The sequence below is a fragment of the Cnephaeus nilssonii genome (assembly GCF_951640355.1).
Source record: "Cnephaeus nilssonii genome assembly, chromosome: 12".
NCBI lineage: Eukaryota > Metazoa > Chordata > Mammalia > Chiroptera > Vespertilionidae > Cnephaeus > Cnephaeus nilssonii.
This window is the reverse complement of record NC_137083.1, coordinates 42,591,488-42,605,958: the sequence shown is the minus strand read 5'-3', so window position 1 is coordinate 42,605,958 and position 14,471 is coordinate 42,591,488. Positions and strand designations below refer to the sequence as shown.

Genomic DNA, 14,471 nt, shown 5'->3' with positions numbered 1-14,471 from the left:
TCAGTCAACGAAGGCGTTGGTGTTTCCTGGGACTGTATCTAATGGACAACAGTTCACATTACGCAGGACCCGTATAATAGAACTCATAGATTTTTAACATTGTGCATCAATCACTATTTCTAATTATTGACTTATTTCCTAAGGCTGTAGTTTAATAAATGAAAAACCTGTCTGTAATAAAAGTGAAGTATGAGTGAACCCTAAATTTCAGCAGTAAATTCTAATTCAGTTTTATTTGCACAGTTTCGGAGTACTTAGAATTATTTTATATTTGTGTGTATGGTGTTGCAATTTGATTGTCTGTTTGTTTTATTTTTCTATTGTATATTTATTTCAAGCAGTAAATCCCAGGATCAGCAAACTTACTGTCGCAGCTGCTGAGACCTATGCCAATATCAGTTGGGAATATGAGGGACCAGAGCATGTCAACTTTTATGTTGAATATGGTGTAGTCGGCAGTAAGAAACCACTTCATTACCCGGTTTTTAATTTGGGGGATACATTTAAAGAGATTAAGAACATTTTAAAGGATTTACTGTGGATCATCTTGAAAAATAACTTGGCCCAATTAAATGAATCAGATTTATCTAAAAAACATTGTAGTGAACCATTAACTTATATATGTTATGCATAACAAAAAAATCTGTCTTGTTCCTGTTATTTTAAGTTCCATTGCATATGTTATTTTCATTGTTCTATACCCACAACATGTAAACAATGGTAATAATGAATTGTTATATTTGTAAATACAATAGAAAAGAGGAAAAGTTTGTTCAAATTGGACCTTGAAGTAGCAGAAATTAGATCAAAACGGACTTTAAGTAGTCATTTTGCATATACTACACAACAGAATTTTATCAGAGACTGCAGAAAATTACCGCTTGTATTTCAATGTTAATATATTCCCGAATCAGACTCCCTACTTACATCCTGGCCACTTCTACCAGGAGCTGGGGCAGCTCTAACTTTCAGCAGTTTATGAAAACCCCTTGCCCCCCACTCCTAACGCAGTGTGCTCCACACATAATAAGCTGGGTGGCCACGGAATGTTTGTATGAAATGTTGAACACAGTCCAACTTTCTGTTTAGGTCTTAATCAAACAAATAAATATTTATTCCTTTAAGAAAACCAATGTGTGGGAAAGGTTGAATTTTTAACTTGGATAAATTTGAAGGCATTTAAGTTAACTAAAAGATTCATCTTGTTAATCTTAAAAGCAAGTGTTCCCAACGTTCATTTAAACTGTTTAATATGTAACAGTTCTCTTTATACACATTCATAGAAAAAGTCACTCGTGTTGTAAGACAAGGTGTATGTAAAGAAGCCTCCTTTGTATTAAAAAGAAGATTCAAAACAAAGGGCACATATGCAAAATTGCAACCTGAACATCAATTTTCATGTAGTTCTTAATTTTCATTGATTTATTTGACTCGACCTAAAATGATATACATAAACATCCTATATTTTATCTTTTGCTTATAAAGGATTTTCCTTTCTTGAAGCATTTAAGTGACTTCTGGTCCCTTAAAATATTATAATTTGTTGTTTTTGCAAAATTTCCATAGGCAAAGAAGAATGGAGGAAAGAAATTGTAAATGGTTCTCGGAGCTTCTTTGGGTTAAAGGGTCTAATGCCAGGAACAGCATACAAAGTTCGAGTTGGTGCTGAGGGGGACTCTGGTTTTGTGAGTTCAGAGGATGTGTTTGAGACAGGCCCAGGTGAGGTGCACACCACGCCAGTTCTGCTCATGCTCAGAGGTGCAGCCGGTGGAGATGGGGGCAAGTGGTGCTGCTATGGATAGGACTGTAAATGTCTTTCTATGGGGTCCTGTTGGGTTGGGAGTTGGGCTTTTAATTGTCTTTGGCTCTTTATATGAAATGAATTACAGAACTGAGCAAATCATCTTTTAATGACATTATTGCCAAAACCATTACAAAAACAGAGCTAGATGTGATTCTTAACTTTCATTATTTAGATAACTCAATCTTTCACATCATTTACAAGAATAAACTGTTCCACGGAGTTAGAATGGAATTTTTGAAATGCTTTTGAAGCTGAAATAACTCATTGATAAAGTCGCATTTTTTTCATGTCAAAATGGACTATAGCCCTGCAGAACCTTGCAGTTTGGTTAGACGACTGATGCAAATATTGTTAAATTTGTGAAGAATAAGAAATTGTTCAATTTATGTATTTTATTGTAATTATACCATATTTGACTGCCTGTATATATTTTAGTTATTTGAACATTATCAAAACAAGTAATAATTAAAGTCTCCAAAATAAATAAAAATGTTCATATAAGAGTCAAAAATATTCATATTTGTTCACAAGATGGGAAACAATCCCTGCTTACTTAAATTTAAAGAAGGGCTGTGTGGTATGTGTTCATTTTGTGATTCATACATGTTCTGTTCAGTCATTTCATGCATTCTTAAGGAAATGTTGCATTTCCTGTAGAATCTATAGGCAACATGTATTTTTTGTATCTTTAATTACCCAGGCATTATGGTTTTAAAGTCATTTCTTATAATTTAGAAAGTATACAATCAAGAATGATTTCTAAAAAAAAGAGAGAGAAACCAAAGGTAATAATAATTTACTAAACTACATTTTTAAATATTTATATACTAGATTCATAATATACAAAGACAAAATTTTTCTGTTATTCTGTTCTTTGCATTTTCATATCCATTTGTGTACAAAGTTCTAGGAAAATACTGTATTATACTTAAATGATAAATATCAATTGACCGTATTACAAGATGTTTGTTATTGTTGATAACTTTTAATTTCAAAATACTAAAAGCTCCAGTAGATATTCTGTCCATTTACAGCTAGAATACTAGTAATAACAATAGCATTAGCATTTAATCAGCTTTAATCTGTGCCAGGCGAATGGTTTTCATGGCTTTTCTCATTCAGTCCTTACAACAATCCTATGAAGTGGGCAGAGTTATTACCCACTTATTACAGTATGCCAGTGACATGTAATGAGAGATGGGATGCCTGCCTGTCACCCAGTTAGAATGTGGGGGAGCTGGGGTTAGAGTCTCAGCCTCCCAACACTGGAGGAGAGACTCTCACTACCCCCCACACAGGGTCCCACAGGTCCACACACAAGGGGAGCAAGTGGTCTCAGAAATAACCGCTTAGTCCTCCCAGCTCCTATGGACCCAGGGTCCAGTGAACTCCCAGCTTGCAGATCCAGCTAGAATGAGATTCCACCCATAAAATCAAGGTGTGGTCTTTTATGTCCTTTTATAAGACAGATGGCAAACCCTTTAGAAAAAAAATTTTCTTCAGTGTTGCTATATCTACAGTTGCAGCTGCAGCTGGCAGGTGGTTCAGATGAACCGTCATAATGGGTGGGCCATCCTTGTGCGCCAGCGATGGAGAAATAGGACAAGGCTACAACCAGTTATTGTCACCTTTTACATATAAATGTAACTATTAAAAAGAGTAAATACTGATTAAACCCTAGTGACCTTAGTTAGTATATTACCTCCTGGAGCAAATATGTATTGTAAATCCAACTCCCTATTCTCCCAGTTTCATTGCTCTGTCCTGTAGGGCCACTGGGTTAACTCCAGTGTGAAAGCATTGTCTTCTACGGTTAACTCCACTGTGAAAGCATTGCTTCTCCTCCCCTCCATGCTACATTCTGAGATTGAATGTCAGTACTGGGCATGGAAGCATACCGTTCTGGATAATTTTTTTAACTTTGCATTAATGAGCTACTACTTCCTGAGTTCTTCTAATTCCAGGAACTAGACTCAACTTTCATCTACACTTGTTTCATGAATCTTGTTAATCTGACACCATCCCTGCCTTTGATGGTCTGAGTATTTAAGATATATTTCTCCGTTTTTTCCAGTGGCACCAAAGTTGAACACCAAATCACACAGGACTATCGGCGGGGTCCTGAAGCTGTGCCTCTTGCCCACACTCCTGTTAGGCCCCACCTCCTCTTCCTGCTCTCTCATCTCTTTCCCTCAGTTACCCTATCTCTTCCTCTCAAATCACAAAGGATTTAAAGCAGATTTGTTTTTACTGAGGCCTGTCAGATGCCTCCAAACTTTAGCCAAGGTAATTTCCCCCCCTTTTCTATACATTTCTAACTATTTTAATGGAACAGGGCATTTTTATATATAATGGATTTTTAAATTTTTTATTGACAGAGAGAGGAAGAGAAAGGGGGAGAGGGGTAGAAACACCAATGATGAGAGAGAATCATTCATCGGCTACCTCCTGCAAGTCACCCACTGGGGATCCATTCCACAACCCAGGTATATGCCCTGACCAGGAATCAAAATGCAACCTTCTGGTTCATAGGTTGATGCTCATCCACTGAGCCATGCTGGCTGGGCTATAATGGATTCTTTATAGCCATTTATCCCACTGTGTCTTCCATGCTCATTTTATTAGTCTAAGTACTCAGAACATTTTCCTCTGAGATCTACTAGCACAGAGCACAGATTATCCACAAGACATCAAGCAATGCCATAGCAGAAGATTGTTGTTAAAACTAACTCCTAGGAAACCAAGTGAATTTCATTTCTCTGGCTTATTTTCTTTTTTCACATTCTTGATATTTGTCTATTTGTTTAATTTATGGCTTTCTGGATTACCCAAGTAATACATAACATAATTTTTATAAAGGTTTTAGATAAACTGCAGATTCTCTTTCTCTCTTCAACCCAGTCTTACTAATAACCCACCCACTGAAAATCAGATTCAATAAGAAAAATCCCCATGGCTTCATTCTGTGTGGTGTGTGTGTGTGTGTGTGTGTGTGTGTGTGTGTGTGTGAGATGCATAACTTGGGTTTGTAAAATCATCTGTAGTTAAGATGATTTTAGAGTTTCCTGGGAAGACTTGAAGCCTTTTTAGTCATTGTGGACTTTAGATACATTCTTATGTGGATAGGAAGTCAATAAAAGTTATTTTAACATATATAGTTTTTGTTTTATATCAACTTCTGGTGCAATTGTGTGTGCATGTATGTATGTGAGTATGCGCGCACACATGCATCTGTGAACATTCTGTGTCTACCTAATTTTAAATAATGAATGGGGTAGTGAAATATTTGGCACTTTTTTCTTGAGACATAGAGGCAATCATTTAAGGTGAATTTGCATGTTCCTTTATGAACTGTCAAAGAAACATTTCCACTTTTTGCATAGTAGCAAGCTGCCAGTTCAATTTTGACAGTCACCATCTTTATAAGACAATGTGCTCATTTTGTAGAATCTTATTGCATTTTGCCTTTATCAGTTGCAATTAATTAGAGAAAAACGTAACTACAGATACTATTTATGACAAAGCTGTAAATCATTAAGTATACTAAAAACTCTTTAAACTTCAATCAAATGTTCAATAGATTTACACCAGTTGGTTTTGGGTTCAGTTTTGAAGAAAAAGCACACAAAGACCACATGAGAATTGACAGAAATATATTGCCAAAGAGTATATAGTGATGGACTTCTAAACTATGTTTACCTTTCTCAGAATGGAAAGTCCCTACATTTTATTCTTGTAAAGACTTCTGCAGATTTGATGTCTGGACATGTTTTCAGGAAGGCATTACAACAGTAGATCATAATGGCTACTACCATGTACCCTGGAGTCAGACAGACTTGGGTCAAACTCCAGCTCTTGAGCAAGTTCTTTACCCTCTCTGGGCATGGATCTGTTCTCCATGCTTATCTCAAAGGATTGTTGTGAAGATTAAATGAGATTTTTTTCCCTCCCACACAGTGCTTTGCAGATAGTAAGAGTTTCACAGTGTTAGCTCTCATTATGACTATGTTCATCATCATCACCATCATTGTTGTTGTACCTGTGTGGAAGGGGGCACTGTCTATACTGGTGCTTACGTTGTATCATGTTATGATACAACTCAAATCCCCTCTAACTCATAAGGCACAAGGGGAAAGGCAACTGGCATTTGATTTGTAGCCTTTATTAAATACATTATATTCCAGATAATGTATTTCCACTTCTCGTTTGATTTCTTAAACACACATCCACATATTTTTCACATTCCTCTTCACACTTGATTTTAAGCATTTCCTTTTTCTCCCTGTATTTTGTGTGGAGAAAAAAAAGGCAATGAGGTGCCACTTCTGTACATATATCAGAACCTAGGATACATGTAGCCATGCTTATTTCCGCATCCAGAGATCACATACACCTAAGCCAACAATGTTAAATGTATTCAAAAGAAAATCAATCAAATTAAAAGCATGACAGAGGCATGCTTTTGAACCAAAAGAAGAAACCCTTTTATCTTATCTTCTTTATGGTCAAAATAGAAAAAGACCTTTAAAAAAGTTTTATACCAATTTATTTAAACAAATCCTCATGGGCATGTCTGAATAGCCATTAATGCTGCACTTTGTCCCATTTGATTGACACTCTTGAATAATACTAGAAATGCTAATTATTCCATATTTTTCTTAGGAGATTTGGTTGAAAAAGAGGCTTCACATTTATTGACTCAAACAGAATAGATGAAGACTTAAAGAACATGTGTACATGTAAATGAGTATTTTCTTTCTAAACTGGTCACTTATTCCAATAATGATGCCTCTGATCAAGATATACTCCAAAATCTTTTAGTATATTTTTATTGATTTCATAGAGGAAAGAAGAGGGAGAGAAAGGTAGAAACATCAATGATGAGAGAGACTCATTGATTGGCAGCCTCCTGCATGTCCCCCACTGGGGATTGAGCCTGCAACCCGGGCATGTGTCCTGACCAGGAATCAAACTGTGACCTCCTGGTTCATAGGTTGGCACTCAACCACTGAGCCACACCGGTTGGGCTCCAAGGTCTTTTAAATGGATCCTAAGCAATATTGACCTTTTGAGGGTAAATTGGATTTTTCAGAATTTTGCAAAAGTTATTCAGAACCATCTCTTATAAATAAGATGACTAGCAACGGAGATGAATAACAAATCTAAGTAACGTTTTGAGTGAAAATTGAGATATAAAATAATAAGGCTGGTTCCAATCTTATATGGATAGTTTTCTTAACAGATTTCTAAAATATTTTGAAAAATGGCAGCATCATTGAATATCTTAGCCTCCAAAGTTGTGCCTTTGAAGGAAAAATACTCCATTAGATGTATACATTCTGTTCTGCTTAAAATTCAGTCTTATATTCTTACCATGGTACTTAATGAACAATTTATCTTATAAATAGTAAATTTGTTCATTTGTTTGGGACTATGTTTCCACTGAGAAGACATACTTGAAATAACTGTGAACATAATGTTCAGCAAGGTTTGTTGACATTTAATGGTATTATCATTCAGATTTCTCTATTTGAATGGGTTTTAATTAAGATTTTTCAAAGTGAAGTACTTATACCTGGTTGATAACTGACAGATTCCAATTTGGGGCCACATGTAAAACATATTAAAGTTTATACAAGAGACTCCAACATCTCTCTCTTAACCCATTCCCACTGACACCATCCATTTGCTTTCCAGCAATGGCAAGCCGGCAGGTGGACATCGCGACGCAAGGCTGGTTCATTGGTCTCATGTGTGCTGTCGCTCTGCTTATCTTAATTTTGTTGATTGTTTGCTTCATCAGACGAAACAAGGGTGGTAAATATCCAGGTAAGAAATAAAGATTAAAATTGCCTTACAATGCTGCATAATTATCCACTGAAGTAAAAAGAAATCATGAGGGTAAATCATGTAGATTGCAATAAGTATATCTTTACAGAGCCATAAATTTGGACTTCCTGTTCAAACCATTTTTTTTTATCTTTTTTTATCTAAAAAAGGGAGCCTAAACATTGTTGAGGGTCAGGAGACATTTGGTGGGAGTACATTAACGTGTTCTTTGAAGATATTAGTGACTCTGCTTCCTTAGGCTCCACCCAAGTCATAGGTGCCAAAATAGCACCTACAACCAACAGGCAGAGGGTGAAGGCACCTGAAGTCTCCCCGAGGAAATAATGCATGAACGGCGGGCGTCTCCATGTCATGATGCTTACCGTTGCTTTCCTTCTAGGGTTAGTGTTATATAACCCATATGGTTGTGTAGAAGTGTTTTCTTTCCACTGCTGTGTATCTCAAAGAGTGCACTGGTAAAAACTTTGAGTAAGGAAACACGAGATCAATAGATAAGAATGTCATTTTGAAATTTTTCAGTTAAAGAAAAGGAAGACGCCCACGCTGATCCCGAAATCCAGCCTATGAAGGAAGACGATGGCACGTTTGGAGAATACAGGTGAGCCTGCTTCTCCCCAGCCCGCACCTTCCTGGCGCTGCAGACCCCGCACTGGTCTCCTGGGATAGGGTCGCGCCAGCTCTCCCTGCTATTTCAGATTGTCTTCAAATATTAGTTCATAAACACTTCCCTGTCTAAATGTTTACACATCCCTCACAGTTAAAATGGTCTCTCGCTTTCATTAAAGAACAAGTTTCCAGTGTAGTCACAGGTTTAAGGTGGAGTGTCGTCCACTCTGTAGTACTATCCAGAGGCCTTTGCTGTAGAGATCAACCTAGCATAGCTGTTGTGTTACAAGAAGAGTTAAAACAACAATGAAGACCCCACAAACCCGGCTTGTAAAGAACACTACACCTGTTATCTTCCAAATGGTGCTTTTAAAAATCAGTGTTACTCTTTAATCTTGGATTTGAGGCTTTTTTTTCTAAGACAAAAACCTATAATTCCACCTCTTAATCATGAAACGATGACTAGTGTTTTTTAGAGGCTGTTCTTGTTAGTTTTAGATATCAGTGTTATACTAGACTCGTAAAATGATTAAAGGCGTGGTCCCTCTGACATGTCAAACTTTATCATGTCCAAACATCCAGTAAGGGTAGTTCTATTCTTCCTGTTTCTCAAATCAAAAATCTGGGCATTGTTTTTCTTCTCCATTATTCCATATCTAATTCCTCAGAAAACCCTGTCTGTGCTACATTCAAAACATGTCCATAATCTCACTCCTGGGTGATTGCCATGGGCCCCCTGACTTCCTAGAGCAGGGGGCAGCAGACTTTTCCTGGAAAGGGCCTGATAGCAAATATCTGACTTTACAGGGCACACAGCCCCCGCTGCAGCTCTACGCTTCTGCTGTTGCAGGGCAGAAGCTGTCACAGGTAATAGGTAATAAATGGGCATGGCCCAATTTTGCTGTTTGCCAACCCCTGCTCTCCACGGTAGGCTGTTCTCAACACTGATTACTGTAATCCTTTTAAAATGTAAGACCGTCCATTGGAAACCCTCCAGTAGCTTCCCATCTCACTCAGTTAAAGACAGAATCCTTACAATGTCCTACAAGGAAGGCCCTGATCCAGTCTAGCTGTCTAGCCCTATCTCCTCCCTTTTACTTTCACTCATTCTCCCATCCTCCATCTCTCTCTCTCTCTCTCTCTCTCTCTCTCTCTCTCTCTCTCATTCAGCTCCAGCCACACAAGCTCTTCTCTGTTCCTAGAACATTTTAGGCTTGCCTCCACCTCCGGGCATTTGTACTGCTTGTTACTCCTGCTGGAGTCTCTCTGCCCCCAGCTATCCACCTGGATAAGTCAACTCTTTTAAGTCTTTGATCTAATGTCACTTCTTAATGAGCCTTCCCTGGACATCCTAATCCTATTTACCTGTCAACCTTTCACATCCTCCTCTGGCACCTCCCATCCTCCCTGCTCAGCTCTGTTTTCAATGGCACTAATTACCTTCTGATATACTATACAACTACTCTTTTAAATATGTTGATTGTTTATGTCTATGTCTTCCCTACTAGAAGTAGCTCCGTGAGGTCAGGGTTTCAGTCTATTTTGTTTGCTTCTATATCCCCAATGACTAGAACATTATCTGTCCTACAATAGGCACTCATTAAACATTTATTAGATAATGGATGGCGGCATGGATGGATCAAAGAAATGCCATAGACTAGAATTTCCTGTATATTTCTTAGAACACTAGTTCCACAGAGCAGGGTATGATGAAGAGTTAGAATCCAGGTGACAGAATTCTGCTCGTTATTGAACTCTTCAGGGAAATTAAGTGTCTTATCAACTCATGAGCAATACTTCACAGGAAATATTCGAACAAAGCCTATAAATTAATGACCAAAGATGTGCAAGTTATTCTTGCAGCAGGTTGGAGAATGGATAATATGTCCCCTAAAGTGCCCCAAACACAGGCCACCCAAGGTTCTGTGATACTTCCCCAGTTGCTTAGTAGTAGTGATAACATGGTTTATTCAGTTTGTGACAAAAACTTGTGTTTTGTTGAAACAGGTAGTTTTCAATAGCACATGTGAACGTCTTATTAAGCTACTATTTTTTCCAATCTTAAGATTTTATTCTTGGAGAAAAATTGAAAACACTGGTAGGAACTATTGGCAAAAGAGCCAGAATATTTGTGCATCTTAAAACATTTGTATCTCGGCTAGAAGTAAAAGTCACTCTCAAAAACAAAGGGAGCGATAAAGTCCTTGTACAAATTGGTAGGTGAAATACATCTAATGCGACCTCTCTTTTTACATTAAGCCTTTTTATTTTTCACTAATATTGTTTATGTTTTTTATTTTGCCTGTATTTTTGTTCTTTGAAAAAAAAAATTGTCATTGCCTTTCTTGCTTTTTTTTAAGCCAAATGTTACCAGTTAAAGAATAGGTCGATGTGCATATGTAGTTACATGACCATATGAGTGGATGTTCTAAAACATGATTACTTTCCCATTCCAGAGGTTCAACAGAGAAATAAAGGGAAAATGGGTCTTATAAAGATTTATTAAATTTCCCTCCCTAGATTCCCATCTACACGGATAGGCTGCGTGCCACACTTGGAAGAGGAGGAGCGGGATAAAGAGGATACAGGAAATGCTTGCTTTTGCATTTTTGGAATCACTCACGCTCTAGAATGTATTGGCATGCCATTAGTAGTACACACATATTTCTCTTAAGTTAAATTGTGTCTCTTCCAAAAATAATAAATCTTTACCCAGTAACTAAAATTCTTACAGAAAAAAATACTATATACTATCAGTATAAGAATTTTGCTTTTCTTCTTAGGCTATTTTCATTTGTTTCTTCTGCATCCTTTTAATGGAATTTATAGGTCTCTTGAAAGGTAAGGTTAAAGTTTACAAATCTGGCCTGCAGTCAATAACAAAATTATTTGAAATGCAGGATTTTGCTGTTGCTTCTTGCTCAGAAGAAAAAAAAAATCCGTATTTCACACTTAACCAAAATCATTCTCCATTCATATCCAAGGAATCAGAGATACTACAGTGTTTAACATACTAACTTCTCTACTTGCCATAATCTTTACCCCCTTTGGAATTCAAAATAGTGATGATATTTATCTTTTTTCAGTTCTTCCTTTTTTAATGCTTGTGATTATTTCTGAACTGTTTCTAAATCAGGAGCCTGAATCTGACATTGATATTGACTTGTACAATAAGAAGCCATCCACCTACTGACGATTTCATGATTAAGCCATTTCTGTGCCTGATTTTCATTCCAGCCACACCCCAGTCATTGGAGTCAACCTGATGATTAGATTTGGCTAGAGAAGCTTGGGACTCCATATGCTTTATCATAATCAGCATGCATGATCTTTCAGAACAAAACACTTTATCAAAGTACCAGTCTTGACGAAAATTTCTTTTTCTTCCAGTGATGCAGAAGACCACAAGCCTTTGAAAAAAGGCAGCCGAACACCTTCAGACAGGACTGTGAAGAAAGAAGACAGTGATGACAGCCTTGTGGACTATGGAGAGGGAGTGAATGGCCAGTTCAATGAGGATGGCTCCTTTATTGGGCAGTACAGTGGTAAGAAAGAGAAAGAGCCAGCTGAAGGCAACGAGAGCTCAGAGGCACCGTCTCCGGTCAACGCCATGAATTCCTTTGTTTAATTTGTAAGCTCTTTGCCAATATCCCCTTCCTCTTAGAGGGTTTATCTTAAGCACTTGTCAGTCAGCCTTCTCATACTGTGAACATAGAGGCAGAACGTATATATTCTACTGTATGTTAGCACTATGAGAACAGTTAGAGCAAGAACATAACTCAGTCAAATGATATGTGAATGTGAACTGCAGTGCAAAGGGCATACTTTTTCATTCAAAATAGGCATTCTTGATTTTCTCAGAACTGAGAAAAATAACCCACAGATCATGTTATTTCCTCTTCAGGATACAGTTCAATAGGATGCATGAAAAATGCTGCACAGTTAAAGGACAGACCTGTGTGTGCTATTAAAACATGGTTTGATACTTTGTTTATACTGTTCTCAGCTGAACCCCCTAAATATGAATTCCGTTTTCATTGTCAAGAGTGTTACTGTAGTATTCTCTAGAACTTCAATGTCTTTGTGGACATTGTTGTGAAATTGGTGACTCTGTGTCTAGCTGTTAGTCTTTTTGGGAGACTGTTAGGAACAGTATGTACAGTATATACTTGCTAAATGAGTTAATCACGACCGTTGCATTTGCTGATGCTTACTGAGACTCTGTTACCTGCTCTTTGCTCTTGTTACCTCGTAGCCTTCTTAATCTTCCAGGTATTACAGCAGTACAGTGTTCCACTTTTTACATCATCTCTATGTTCAGTTGTTTTTAGGCATAAACAAGGTGTATTGCAATGCATTCTGGCATTTGTGCCATACAGAAAGAATCACAGACAAATCACTCCCATTCGATTCCAAAACCTATTCCAGAAAGCACAGGGCAAGACACATGCAGTGCCTTCAGACAAGCATTCCATGACACACGGCCTTCTGCATCGAAGGCACAGCTGACTCAGAGTCCTAGACTGCTGTCATGGTCTAAAAGTAACTTTTAAACAGCGGAGATCATGAAAACTCGCCATGTTGAAAAAAAAGGAAATGTGGAAATAAAATGAATAAGACAACTTATTTTAAGGAGCATTTCCCCATACGCATAAAAAGAGAAACGTTATCACCAACTGGATCACATGATGATTTTTGGTGGGGGAGGGGGGTGGTCTTTTATAATTTCGACTAAAACAAGTCCCATTCAGTAAGAAAGATGTCAACTTGGTGTAAAATTTTAAAAACTACAAGTTATTCCAAGACTAAAAGCATACAACAGCATGCCACCAGGAATATATTATTAAGCCTTTACTTATGTGGCAACTTTTTAAACTCTCTGCATTAAAAGACCTGTATGCAAATGGCTATGGACACATTTCAGAATCTAAAAAAAACCGGGTAAGTGCTAACAAGGCCCAGAGTCAAGCAGATTACTATCTGCAGCTTCAAAACACCCATATATATGCTACCATATTTATAAACGATATCTATCAAATGGTTTACCTCCACATAGGAAATTCTATAACAACCTATGGTTGAAGGAATGCTCAGTTTCATTTGCCAATAAATTGGTTTCTCATAACTTGCATCAAGTTTAATTTTAAGTAAAGCTTTTTATATGTAGATATTTTGTTGAATTTGTACATACACTTAAAATGTAGATGCTATATGCTTATAGGTGTCACACACAAATAAACATGCAAACAGTGTTTATGTTGTACTGTATACGAAGTTAGCTAATTAATACAGTGCATGGGATTGGAAAGCATTTCAATACCTTTGGATTTTTATTTTCCTCTTTTGCTGTGGAACTGAACTAGTGAACTATCCTACACACGGACAGCAAGTTTCTAGATGAACTCTTCCGAGCTTTGCCCGTGGGGCTCAGTAACCTAGTCATGTGGCATCTTTGATACATGTGGGTAAAGCACAGTTTGAAGCCATCCCAGGTAAAGATGGCCCTAAATACTTTTGTGTCTCCTTCTCTGATTTTTCACAGATCAGTCTTTCTAATGGAACCAGGCTTGTCTTGGTATCAGAGAGCACAAAGATAAAAGTTACTTTAAATTTGCCAGTGTTTTGGGGGAAACAATAAAAGTACAGGTTTTACTCTTCCGTAACGGTAGATGCTAAATTTATCTGTGCATGCAGGGGGCACTTCTGTAATAGTGCAACAGATTTTGTATTAAAAGTTAAATGTGGTTTTAAAAGTCCCTCTCTTTTGTAATATATCATGTTCCTAGTGGAGTGTGAGTGTCCGATGGTATATGTAACGGTACAGGCAGGTACAACTGGATTTTCATCAAAAAGTAACTATTAAACAGTTTTGATCTCTTTGTGATTTTTAACTTTTTCAAACATACATTTCCTAATGTTTTAAAATAGGGCAAATTTTTATTTTTGCTTTTAGAAGCACACTATATGCAGAGAAAATTAAACACAAAACTGGACACATTATAACACAGATGTACTAACATAGGGCACACCAAAAAAATGTCAACGAAAACCAGGAGTAGCTGTTACCAGCCTTTGAGACACAGTCTGAGAAAGCAGGGGCTGCTTCCTTTCCTGGAGCCTGCCCCCCGCAGGCCTGGTTCCAGGCCTCGCCAGCCTGGCTTCCGCTGGCCGAGATCGCCACCCTCCCAGCCACAGACACCTGCAATGCCTT

At 37.5% G+C, this 14,471-nt stretch overlaps 1 protein-coding gene across 32 annotated transcripts in view; it reads left to right on the top strand.

The window, feature by feature from the left end:
• The window catches only part of NRCAM (neuronal cell adhesion molecule), a gene marked incomplete at both ends in the record, with an annotated part of 70,109 nt that extends 58,221 nt beyond the window's left edge, over positions 1-11,888 (top strand). For 18 of the 32 annotated variants that reach the window (XM_079786712.1, XM_079786708.1, XM_079786718.1 and 15 more), the window contains 3 exons: positions 7,502-7,633; positions 8,174-8,252; positions 11,651-11,888. In XM_079786712.1, coding sequence (XP_079642838.1) covers positions 7,502-7,633; positions 8,174-8,252; positions 11,651-11,888 — 449 coding nt within the window. Of the gene's footprint in view, positions 1-341; positions 459-1,566; positions 1,720-7,501; positions 7,634-8,173; positions 8,253-11,043; positions 11,078-11,650 lie in introns of those variants that run through there. The other 14 variants (XM_079786720.1, XM_079786721.1, XM_079786719.1 and 11 more) reach the window with 4 other exon arrangements.
• Positions 11,889-14,471: the final 2,583 nt, after the last annotated feature.